At 53.1% G+C, this 12,614-nt stretch overlaps 1 protein-coding gene across 1 annotated transcript; it reads left to right on the top strand.

The window, feature by feature from the left end:
• Kcnf1 (potassium voltage-gated channel modifier subfamily F member 1) lies at window positions 1-4,619 on the top strand. The gene has a single exon (XM_048439758.3). The coding sequence runs from the start codon at window positions 465-467 to the stop codon at window positions 1,977-1,979; it is 1,515 nt and encodes a 504-aa protein (XP_048295715.2). The 5' UTR covers window positions 1-464; the 3' UTR covers window positions 1,980-4,619.
• Window positions 4,620-12,614: the final 7,995 nt, after the last annotated feature.

The raw sequence follows: 12,614 nt of genomic DNA on the forward strand, positions 1-12,614 counted from the left end.
CTGCAGCGCGTGCGGTGCAAAATCTCACCAGAAGAGGGTACAGTAGCAAAGCGTTTGACGTCAGGTTGGAATTCCTATTGTGTTTCGGAACTGTTCCTGCAAAGCCAGTCCAAGTTCGCTCTCGGCACATCCGGATCTCGCAGCTCCTGGACCTACCCGCAGCTGAAGCCGCCTTCTTGCCCCGGGGAAGGAGGTCTCTGCTTGCTAGGAGAGCCCGGTCCTGTTCTGGACCGAGCTGAAGCGACAGACCAGGAACCGCGGGTGAGTATCCTGAACAGCGGAAGCCAACGGCAGCGGAGTTCTCTGCCGGCGCGCCTGAATGCCCTCACACAGACCCTCTGCTACTGCTGGGTGTATGGCTCCCCCGCGGCGTACCCCAGCCTCCTGCTGCCAGCGGCTGTGAGTGCCCTTCCCAGCAGGTGGCTACTGTCCCCGAGGGCGGCACATTGGCTGAGGCAGGACCCATGGAACCCGGGCTTGGGAGCGCACCCGTGGGGAGCATGGATGCGTCTGCAGAGCAAAGCCTCCCGGAGCCTGGCAGCCAGGACTCTGTGGCAGGCGACGACATTGAGATTGTGGTGAATGTGGGGGGCGTGCGGCAGGTGCTCTATGGAGACCTGCTCAGCCAGTACCCCGAGACCCGGCTGGCGGAGCTCATGGACTGCTTGGCCGGTGGCTACGACACCATCTTCTCCCTGTGCGACGATTACGACCCAGGCAAGCGCGAATTCTACTTTGACCGGGACCCAGACGCATTTAAGTGTGTTATTGAGGTGTACTATTTTGGGGAGGTCCACATGAAAAAGGGCATCTGCCCCATCTGTTTCAAGAACGAGATGGACTTCTGGAAGGTGGACCTCAAATTCCTGGATGACTGTTGCAAGAGCCACTTGAGCGAGAAGCGCGAGGAGCTGGAGGAGATCGCACGCAGGGTGCAGCTCATCCTGGACGACCTGGGTGTGGACGCGGCCGAGGGCCGCTGGCGCCGCTGCCAGAAGTGCGTCTGGAAGTTCCTGGAGAAGCCCGAGTCCTCGTGCCCTGCGCGGGTGGTGGCCGTTCTATCCTTCTTGCTCATTCTTGTCTCCTCTGTCGTCATGTGCATGGGCACCATACCCGAGCTGCAGGTGGTAGACGCTGAGGGTAACCGCGTGGAGCACCCGACGCTGGAGAACGTGGAGACTGCTTGCATCGGTTGGTTCACGCTGGAGTACCTGCTACGCCTCTTCTCCTCGCCCAACAAGCTGCACTTTGCCCTTTCCTTCATGAACATCGTGGATGTGCTGGCCATCCTCCCCTTCTATGTGAGCCTCACGCTCACGCACCTGGGCGCGCGAATGATGGAGTTGACCAACGTGCAGCAGGCTGTGCAGGCCCTACGGATCATGCGCATCGCACGCATCTTCAAGCTGGCCCGCCACTCCTCAGGCCTGCAGACCCTCACCTACGCCCTCAAGCGCAGTTTCAAGGAACTGGGGCTGTTGCTTATGTACCTGGCTGTGGGCATCTTCGTCTTCTCCGCACTAGGCTACACCATGGAGCAGAGCCACCCTGAAACTCTGTTTAAGAGCATTCCCCAGTCCTTCTGGTGGGCCATCATCACCATGACCACAGTGGGCTATGGTGACATCTACCCCAAAACCACTCTGGGAAAGCTCAACGCGGCCATCAGTTTCTTGTGTGGGGTAATCGCCATCGCCTTGCCCATTCACCCCATCATCAACAACTTTGTCAGGTACTACAACAAACAGCGTGTCCTGGAGACGGCAGCCAAACACGAGCTGGAGCTGATGGAACTCAACTCCAGCAGCGCAGAAGGCAAACCCGGGGGCTCTCGCAGCGACCTGGACACCCTGCCCCCGGAGCCTGCTGCCAGGGAGGGGCCAAGCTGGGGCAGCCGGCTGAAGCTCTCACACAGTGATACCTTCATCCCCCTGCTGACAGAGAAGCACCATAGGACCCGGCTGCAGAGCTGCAAGTGATGGTTCGGCTCCCAGGCAGGGACAGACTGGGATGTGGATGGACAGACCATTGGGCAGGCATGTCAGTAGGCATGTCTATGGCTTCAAGGGAGATGCCTGTGTCTCCCAGCCCTCCCCTGAGCAGACCCTGCCAAGGCTGGGTAAGACTCCTTGGGTGCCAGCTGTCCAGGTAGAAGCCCTCTAGGGAGTGCAGGAGCCACGGGGCCCCTTGGGGCTTTTGGAATGGCCTGGCAGGAGCCCACAGATGCTTCTGTGTCCCCCTCAATATAAAACCTCCTGTTCAGCATATCCTCCATGTTGTGGGTTGTCTCAGGCTGGTTGTCACCCCAAGAGTGGCTCCTGCACACCCTAGTGCCAGGCCAGAAAGGAGGTGTGCAGCCCCAGAGGGAGTGGGGGGTAGCTATTTTTAGTTGAGAGCTAATTAAAGAAGAGCTGTAAGGCAGGGTTCAGCTCCAAGGCGCCTTGCCACATTCCACAAGACGCTGCTCTCCTGTTTCCTTCTGTGGAAAAGCTGCCTCCCTGAGGCTTGGGGAGGAAGGAGAGGTCGCAGAGCCTACGTGTGGGGCAGCTAGCTCATAGCTGTCACCTGTGGAGCAGTGTCCTTTCCGCTCCCCCTTTTTCCTTTCCAGCCAACTTGGTAGACAGATATCCCCATTTTACAGGTAAAGAAACTGAGGCTCATGGTCACACAGAAGAGGAATTCAGGTTTGGTTCTGATTGTCCCTGAGTTCATGTGGTGTCTCCAACACCAGGCAGTGTTGGGCCAGAGGCCTTCTGCAGGACTTATAAGGGAGGGTCTGAGTTCCTCTGTGCTTTGTGTGTCGGGGGAAGCCAGAGAACCACAGTTATTAGTTCAGATCCTGGCATCGGTATGTGCTCTGTCAATCAAAACTGTTTCTATTGTTCTATGCTGGGAAGAGGGTAAGTTACATAGCTGCCCACTGTGGTCTCCATGGGCCTGAACTGGGCCGAGGGCAGTTGAAAGCAGGGCACTGTAACGCTGTGCTTGGCCAAAGCCTAAGTGCTGGGCCTGCAGGCCTAACCTTTCCTTGTTTTCCACCTTCTAGGACCATAGGGCCCTGCCCTTCACCCCCACCTCCCACCCCAGCTGAGGGGCCTCCCAGGAAGGAGCACTATGGTGGAGTAGGAGGTGGAGGATATAAATGGGGGGAGAAGGGTTGGCTTCCATTTGCCTCCACCTTGGGCGGCTCCTTTCTCTTCCCTGTGCTCAGATTTTTCCCAGAAGTAATAGGAGGACTGATTTTTCAGGGCACCTTCTAGGTCTGCCTTTCCAGAATTGCCAAGGGTTGGGCTGCTAATTCTTCTGGCAGGGTTTCCAGGAGGTAGGATGTTGTTGCTTGAACGGGAAAGTCTCGAGAATCAAGAATATATCTGTGGCGTGCAGGCTCACTCCAGGCCTTGCAGTGAGAGGATGCTCAGGTAGAGAAGGATCAGACCCAAGGTAGATACCTGTGTAGCAGTGATGTCAGTGGCTGTCCAAGGGGACACAGGGACTGCCCCATGTCTCCCCCTCCCCCAGCCCTCTTACTTAAGACTCTGAAGGTCGTTAGCACCTCTGGTCAAGCTGGCTAAGACACCGGTTGCTCTGAACTGTGCTGTGTACCTCCTCTTCGTGTTTCTCCAGGATGTCACTAGGTTCTGTGACCATCAGAGGAAGAAGTTAGGGGTCTGAGGAAGTAGAGACTCTAAGCAGGGGAGGGCAGGGCCTTTTGGGTTATGTGGGTTCTTGGGGCCCAATAGATTTGATGAAAGATTAGCTTGCCTTTGTTTATACCCCAGAGTCCTTGGGAAGGCAGGATTGGGTACCATCCTGAGGACTCAGTGTTCCAGGGAGGTCTGGAAGCCCAGGGCTCAAAGAGAGAATGGGCAGGGGGCCACCTTCCTGTGCTCCCTGCCTTCTGGAGATGAGGGGAGACAGTGAGTTAGAGGGAAGGGTACGCCCAGCTCCAGAGCTTCTTTTGCTCATCCAGGAGTGGGAGATCACCCGTGAGGTCTCCACACCTAGGATCCAGGGGGACACTGGTCCAGGGGTGGCTCAGTGACTAGCGGTGTCCTTACACAGTGATACGCTTTGTCAGAGAGGAGCAGCCTGGATGTTCCGAGAGTCCGTAGTCCCTAGTCCCTGGGAGATCGCTGGGTTTCAAGTACCTGAACTTGGCTGTACCAACCAGGGGGAGCTTTGAAAGATCGGTGTCCAGGCTACACTCCATTGCTATGAAATGAGAGTCAGAAATGACCCTCTGGCGTCAGTATTTTTATAACTTAAAGTGCACACGAGTGACAGTGATTGTGTTAAACCCAGGGTTTGGATTTGTAGAGCTGAAAAAAAAAAGCTATTTTTCAACAAGCTCCCAGGTGCAGCTGGAGGCTGGTGCAGCTGGAGGCTCGGGCTGCTGGTCCACAAACTGGTTTTGAATGATCAGAATAAGCCTGTACACTTTAGCCTGTGGCCAGATCTGGTGGATGGACCACCTGTTTTTGCACAACCCGTGACTTTAGAATAGGTTTTATATTTTTAAATGGTTAATAAAAAAACTCAAAGGAATAACATTTTGTGGCCCGTGAATAGTACTTTAAATTCAAATTTTGTTGTCCATAAATAAAGTGTTATTGGAACTACCCTGCCTATTTGTGTGTTTTGGGATTGTTAGTAAAGGCTAAGGTGGTACAAGACAGAGCAGAGGTAGACTAGAAGGCCCCCAGAACCTGAGTGACTTCCTCTATGGCCCTTACAGAGGAAGTCTGCCCATCCTGGGCTGGAAAAGACAGTTAAGGTAGCCTCGGGGATTCCCAAGAACCCTTCTAGAAGAACAACCAAGAATGTCCCAGGAGTCATGGGAGGGACACCTGGATGCTGATGGCTCCAGAGAGGGAGGTAACTGCTCTCACACCACAGGGTAGAATAGGAACCGCAGGACAAAGGCTTCTCTCTGGCCTTATGGTGCACAGGCTCTCAGATTCCCACTTCCTTTGCTCCTGAAAATTCCTGGCCTGGCTTGGCTTTAGCCTGCTTCCTGCAGTCCAGCCTTGCGTATCCCCTCCACTTGGTCTCCTAGACACATCTAGGAGCTGTCTCTTCACCTCTCTCTTCTAGGGATGTGGTCTCACCTGCATCTCCTCCTGTGTGGACATCACTCACCATACCACAGCCTGCCCACATCTGTTAAGAGTGAGACAATGTTTTGGGGTTGTGGAAGGTCTATGTTGACAGAGAAATGAGGTATCATTGGGTATAACACCCTCCTTGCTTAGATGGGAAACTATGACCCTGAATCATAATCGTTGAGCCATTCATTACAGACCTTCGGGTCACAGGGATACCTTGTTTTGTTTCTGTTAACACTGAGAGTGAGTGGTCTTGCCATTTAGACTAGAGTTGTGTAGGTGTGTAAATACAAATTAATTCCTAACCCCCAAAGAAAAGGACACGTGGTGTCTATAAATCCCGGTCTCCCACCTCCATCTTTGGAAGCCCCACCACTGTGCCCCTTGAACCTTGACCCTTCTCCCCAGGAAGGGTCAAGACCACTCCCAGGCTATTTAAACTGCTCCCCAAAAATAAACACGTGGTTTTTTCCTCTTTCCCCCCATGGTCACGTTGGCAGCTTTCCGGTTCCCCTCGAGACCACTCAAGAGCGCAGGAGTCCAATTAAAGTTGGATATCTTTTAATTTGGTCTGATTTGATTTGTTTGATTGGGATTTTGCATCGGCAGAGAGCTTATGTTAGAAAATATTTCCAACTGACATATTCACAAACCATTTTGTTTCAACTCTAAACAACTACATGATGTTAACTGGTCAATCCATCTTCCAGATGGGTAACCTGAGGCCCAGAGAACTGAAGCCATAGGCTGGGCTGGTGGTGGTGGCAGGAACCTGACGGAACCTTCAGCTGACTTGCTCATCTGAAGATGGACAACCCAATCCTCACCCCACCCCCACCCAGCAGTTGTGACCAGATTCCTGGACCCCACCTCAGGGCTGCCCCAGCTTCCTAATAAGGTGAAGGGTGCTGCCATCCAGTCTCTGGAAGGCATCCTTCCATCAGTGGTAAACTGGCTTTAGTGGTGGGGTTTTGTAAGGTAAGAAAAGAGGTTAATATATTTCCTCCAGTAAACCACTCTGGGCAGATGTGTGGCTGCGTAGTGGCATTCAGGGTCCATCCTGGCTGCTTAGCCAGGGGCTACAGTCTCAGTCTGGAGGTATCTCAGAAGATAAGTAGGCTGATCTGAGATAAAGACAAGGTTTGTTCCCTGGGGAGAGCTGCTGAGGCAGGTAAGACAGGAGCAATGGCCTTGCAGAGACAGTCACTGGTTCCCAGACCTCTTAGGGCTTTAGCTAGAGAGGCAGTGCTTGCTTGCGAGACCCAGCTCTTGCCTTCCCTCACTCCGTGGGAAAGGCTGCCTGCTCCCCCTCCCCACTCCATGATTTGATGTCACAGGTTTCCTCTGGGGGAATGAGAAACACTGCTTCCAGAGGCCTCCCACCTGTCGCCTGTAGGCAGACAGCTTTGCGTGGTGTGGTGTGCCTGGTGGCGCATTTTATCTTCAGAGTGAGGATTTGACTGATACCCATACACCCGAGGTGGATATACCGCCCCCCCCCCCCCAAACACAAACATATACAAACTCTGGGCTTTCAAAAGGAGAGACCACTGAAGAATCAGGGATCCCCTGCTTGGCCATTGTTTTTCTTTGTGAGCTTCTCAGCCATCCAGGCTTGTGGGGGCAGGGCTGTCTGCAACTCCTCCAAGAAGTGGGTTAGCTTTAGCTTTACAGATGGGGAAACTGGGGTCCAAATGGCAGAAGCCACAGGCTGGTACTGATGGCAGAAGTAGGTACTGTGCCTGAGCTGAAAGGTGTGACCCCCAACCATCCACCACCCCCTTCCTGGCAGAAGTGACAGGAAATTGTCTACAGCCACACATTTGCAGAGAAGTCAATCATGTGGACCAAACAACTTCATTGACCTGGGAAGCCACCCCTTCCTAGGAGCCAAGGCCGATGGGCATCACCTGACCCCTTACTCGGCACAGCTGCCAGGACCTTCCCGATATGGGCTTGACTATAGCAGATAGCAATGCCTTGGCAGAATCTCTCTCCAGACAAATACTACCATGCCAGGATTACCGTCATTGCCACAGTGAGAGCCCAGACTGGGGGAGGCACAAACATTTGCACACGCACCCAGCTTCTGCGGGTGCATGGTTGCTCAGCCATCAAATGCAGCGCTCTCCCTGCCCTATATCCCAACTGTTTGTTCCTTGCTAGGCCTGGCTGTGTAAGTGCACCCCAGCCTTGAGAATATAGGCCCCAGGGGAGCCCCAGCTGGAGACTCTGCTAGGTTTCACATAAACTGGACCCTTGAGAGTGCCAGCTACTGCCTGCTCTGCTCTTGTGTGAGAATGGGGGTGCACGCCAGACCTCTCTACTGGTCTTTGGTGTCTCCCCAAGCACAAGGTGTAAAGGGGATTACTGAGCCCATCATAGTTCTTCCCGTGGCATGACCCCAAAGTACCTGTCACCCTCCGCTTCTCTCCATCTCCTCTGCCCTAGGCCTGTGCCCTGGAGGTACCTGTTGTACCCTCTGCCCGTTCTCCACCAATCAGAACTCTGCCCTTGCTTTCACTCCCTTGCCAGCCACCACCCTTTCTCAGCCAGAGGTAGCACTGCTCCATGTGCCCTCCCAGTGGAGTGGGACAGAATGCAGGTTGTGGGAGCTCTAGGGTTCGCCCACTTCCCTCTCCATGAAGGGGGCAGACCGTGGAGGGTAAGAGGACTTCTTGGCACCTCAAAGTTGTGGTGGCTGTGGGAACTGACCCCCTTCCCCCCAATCCTTTCTTCGTGTTCACTTCCTACTCAGTCCATCTTCACCCCACCCTCTGGTGGTCAGGGCAGGGAGCTGACCAAGTCAGGGCAGTTTTGGAAATTCACCTGAAGAAACAGCATCCCCCAGTGTGGGCTCAGCAAGGGCTGGAGCCCCGCCTCACAGCACTCCACACACAGCAGCTGGGACATCTCCGACTTTCACAGAGACCTCTTGGCCTTTTAGAGCCTGGTGTTCACAGCCAGTGTGAGGGATCTGCCTTATCAGAGAGCACATGCTAGGTGTGCAAAACCTCGTGTGTATGTGTGTATCACTGTATGTCTGTATATGTGTCTGTGTGTCCATATCTTTGTGTGTGTGTGTGTGTGTGCCTGTGTCCTTATGTCTATGTGTGTTTGTCTATGTGTCCATGTCCGGGTGTGTATCTGCATTTGTGTCTGTGTCGTGGTGTGTGTCTCTGTGTGTTTATCTGTGTGTCCATATCCGGGTGTGTGTGTCTGTGTCTGTGTGTGTCTGTGTCTGTGTGTGCACATCCCTTCCCACAGAAGGAAAGGAGAAAGTCCACTGTTTGCTGAAGCAGTAGCCTCCACGCATAGCTCTCTCCTCTCCCAGAGAACCCGGCTTCCAGCACGGGGCTGCAGGCAGATCTGTCCTCCGTCCTGAGAAGTGCAAGCAAGGTTCTGTTCCTAAGACCAGCAGGCCACAGACCTTGAGGACAGGAGGCCTCAAGGGTCCTTCTGAACTGACCAGTTAGAGCCCAGGAGTGTGGCATGCTGGTGGGGACTCCCAACACCAAGCCTGATGTTTCCCAGGAAAGCTGGGGCTCGGGGTTTACAGGGCTTGCCCAGTCTCCCTTTCCTTCAGTGTGTGGTCCAGCCTATTCCCTCATGGCCCTGTTTCATGTTGTTTTCCTCCCACTCTTCTGGTTGTGGGGCAGAGACCTGGACTTTGGTATGGTACTCTGGGGAGACAAGGATGTATCTGGATCCCATGTGTGTCTCTTGGGACCCAGGGCAGTGTCTAACATGTGTTCAGTACACAACTGATCTTTCTGCAGTGAACCTTTGTTAGCACTGCACACTGAATTGATCTTGTCCTTCCTACCCTTCAGTTCCACCAGTGGCTGTTGGGCTCCTGATGGTTGTGGGTAGCTCGCCCCTGTTCTGTGGTCCTCATACAGTAATGTCCCCCCAGAGAAAAGCCTCTCACGATGTCTACACTAGACACTCAGCACCCTCAACTGAGAATGGATGGGAGAAAAGCAAATAACATCCTGGAGACCTCCAAGAAGCATGAAGGAATTTGGACCACATCCCAAAGCACTGAGTGATTAAGCTAACCAACAACTTGCTCCTTTGGCACTTTGAGGAATCCCTTTGGTACATGGCGAAGGGCTGAGACTTGAGGCAGGGGACAGTGACTGGATTTTGGGGATGATTCAGACTACATACGGTGAGACTGGGACCTTCTGGTTGCCTTGTAGACCCAACATTTTTTGTTTCTGGGGCATGAGGACCTGAGCTTGAGCAAGAGGCAGGAAGTGACCAACTATTCTGTTTCAAGACATTCCATTGAAGGACTCGGACTCACAGGGAAGGGAGAAAGGGGCTACAGGGAAAGGTCCGTCAGGTTAATGTCCCCTCCTGTCTCCCAGATGTGATCACACATGCACTGTGTTCACTCCTCTGAGTGAACCCCCTCACTCTGAAGTGAGGCCGCCCCAGAAGCAGAAGTAGCATCAATGTTGTCTGCAGCTATGGTGCATAGATCCCTCCTCTGCACCAGAGGTGTGAACCACTCTGCCCAGGAAAAGCCATGAGGACATTCTCAGAGTCCATTGCCTATGCTGGGGTGGGAGCTGGCATCCCTCCCCACAAAACTTCAGGGAGCAACCAGGCCAGGTGATTGTAAACGGAAAGACCAGAGATTGCAGAGCTCCTTGGACCCAGCCAAGTTCATGGCCAGTTATGACCATTAGATGTCTGCTGGCCCTTACCACTGATCAGTACAAGGTCCCCTAGAAGGAGTAGGGAAAGTCTTGGACATGCCCAGTGCCCTGGGGACACTGTCAGGTGCCCAAATCCCATCGTGGCTGTAAAGAACGTCTCACTTTGTTCTTAGAGAGTGGCGCTGAAATCTCAAGGGGACCTCATGCACATCTGACACTTATTTCTAAGGTCTAGGAGGGAACAGGACATGCTAGGAACTGCCACGTTCAGTTTGTGGGCATTTGAGTGCTCCCCCTAGCATCCATTTGATTTCTCTGTGTGTCAGACACGGAGTCTAGTGGAAGTCCCCATGAGGAGCCCCTGAACCATCATGTCTGAACACCGAGCTCTTAGACTGGTAGGCCATGAACCTACACTCTCCATGTAGCTCTTTAAGAGAAAGAGGAGTTAAGAGTTCACATTTGGAAAACATTCAATCAAGTCACCCCTGGCCTGGGCACTTCCTATGCTCTCTGGTCAGGAGAGGCTATTTCGGAAAATGACCAGGTAGCTTTTCACTGCTGCAGTTAGGGAAACTGTCCCAAGTTTACTGTCTCTGCCGGCTTTGTTCCATTCTCTGTGACTCCTCGCTGATGCTGGTACTCCAGTATGGCTGCAAGGGTCCCCCCAAATCTGCATTTGAGAGTAGTGCCTCCCGGGCTGCCAGGTCAACGTCAGCTGGGTTGGGTCACCAGCTTCACTAGTCAGTGAATGCCACTGTCTCACGAGTCACACCCCTCCCTTCGCTGCTTGGGCTTCTGGGGGCTTCACAGTCTTTGGTAGACACTGTCACCAGCTGTCTGTCATTATGGCTCAAACCCCAGACAGTCAGCTTACAAAGAGAAAGGGTTTATTTTCTGCTCTCAGTTTCAGAGGTGTCCGTGATTGATTAGCCTCATTGCTTTGACGTGGGGTGACATATCAAATACAAGGTAGAGCAAACCCACTTACCTCATGGCCTGGAAGAGAAAGGAGGAAGGCTACGAGGTGGGGAAAGAAGGAGGGGGAGGGGGGATGGGAACCATAAATCACCATTCTTGGCTCGCCACTGCTAGCATCAGCTTTCGTCAAGAATTTTCTCCCCACCCCCACCCCATAGATACCCATTGCCTCTACAGGATATAATCTCTTCATTCCTGTGCTTGGGAGAGCTGTGTCCTATGTGGGTCAGGCTCAGGCTTCTGGAGCACTCTCTGCAGGAGTAGGGGTTATGGCAAGGAGGACACTGGTGTCACAGAGAGCTCTGGAGGAGGCAGTTGCTTTCCACTCCTTCTTGGCAGGCACCGCTAGAGAGAAGAAAGGTGGTGACGCTCTTCTCCACCTAGCTATGCTTTCAGGTAGAGATGCTGGGTCACCTTCTCCAGGAAGCTTCCTGAGCACTCATTCCCAGAGTGCCCTTCAAGCACCCACTTCACTGAGTCGTTAATGCCTCTCTCTACCAGTTACCAAGTGTCTTAGGCAGTGTTCTATTGCCATAAGGAGACACTATGACTACGGCAACTCTTATGAAATAAAACCTTTAGCTGGGACTGGCTTTACAATCCATTGTCATCATAACGGGGAGCATGGCAGCACACAGGCAGACATAGTGTTGGAGTTCTACATCTGGATCCATAGGCATAAGGAAGAGGGAATGATACTGGGCCTGGCTTGTACTTTAGAAACCCCAAAGCTCACCCCTCAGTGATACACTTCCTCCAACAAGGCCCCACCTACTTGACAAGGCCACACCTCCTAATCCTTCTCAAATAGTGCCACTCTCTGATGGCTAAGTATTCGAATCTATGAGTCTATGTGGGTCGTGCTCATTCAAAAACCACCACACCAAGTGACCATCTATAGGGCAGGGGAAGTATCTGACACCCTATGCCATGGGGTGGACTAGAAGAAACCCGAAACCTAGCTTTGCCTAGGGCTGAGTGCTTGGTGGGTGAGTAAAACACCAAGCCTGTGGTGAGCTGAGGTTTGGTGAGAGGGACAGTGTTTTACCCGAGCTGATGCCCAGCAAAAGGAGCTCCAAGGAGGCAACCATCTCCAAATCATCCCAGTCCAACAGTTCTGAGGGCAGGGGAGGGGAAATAGACTTCCATTAGCTCTGATTGTTGATGTGTGGTCTACATACCAGGCTGCCTCCAGTGTGACCAGTGCAATCGGGGGATTGAGAAGCTCCTGGGGGTGTGTCCCCGACATTGCCTTTACCTTGTCAGTCTTTTGGGGACTCAGTAGAGAAGAACCAATGACTTCTTGTTGGAGATCTCTGGTACCCCAGAACCTGAGGTCAATGAATGGTCCCGTCTAAAATGCAAAGCTTTCCTAGGCTCTTGATTGCTCTGGGGGAATTTCTCAGCTCTTTAGAATATGCCCACACAACCTGTTTTACCCCCCTTTCCAACTTGCTCCATGATTACAAGCAAGGGGTTCTTGGAATCTGGGTCCTCAGCATCAGCACCGTGGGCACACTGGGCCTGATAGCTCTTTATTAGGTGGTTACTGTATTAATGGCGAGTGTTCAGTAGCATCTTGACTGACTGCTCACTGTCAGTGATATTATTCCTCATCCTCTGTCTAGGGATGACACCCATCCCTGAAGTCCCTAGACACTGCAAACATCCCTGAGAAGCAAAACTACTCAGGTTCAGTGTTCCTTCTAGCATGTCTCCTCTCCCTGACTCTGGGGCCACAGGTGTGTTTGACCATGACTGGCTTTCACGTGGGTGCTGGGGGTTTGAGCTCAAGCCCTTTTGCGGTCACAGGAAATACTCTTACCCAATGAACCATTCCACCTGCAGGACTCTTGCC

The sequence above is a fragment of the Myodes glareolus genome, chromosome 6 (genome assembly GCF_982192425.1).
Source record: "Myodes glareolus chromosome 6, mMyoGla1.1, whole genome shotgun sequence".
NCBI classification, from domain to species: Eukaryota; Metazoa; Chordata; class Mammalia; order Rodentia; family Cricetidae; genus Myodes; species Myodes glareolus.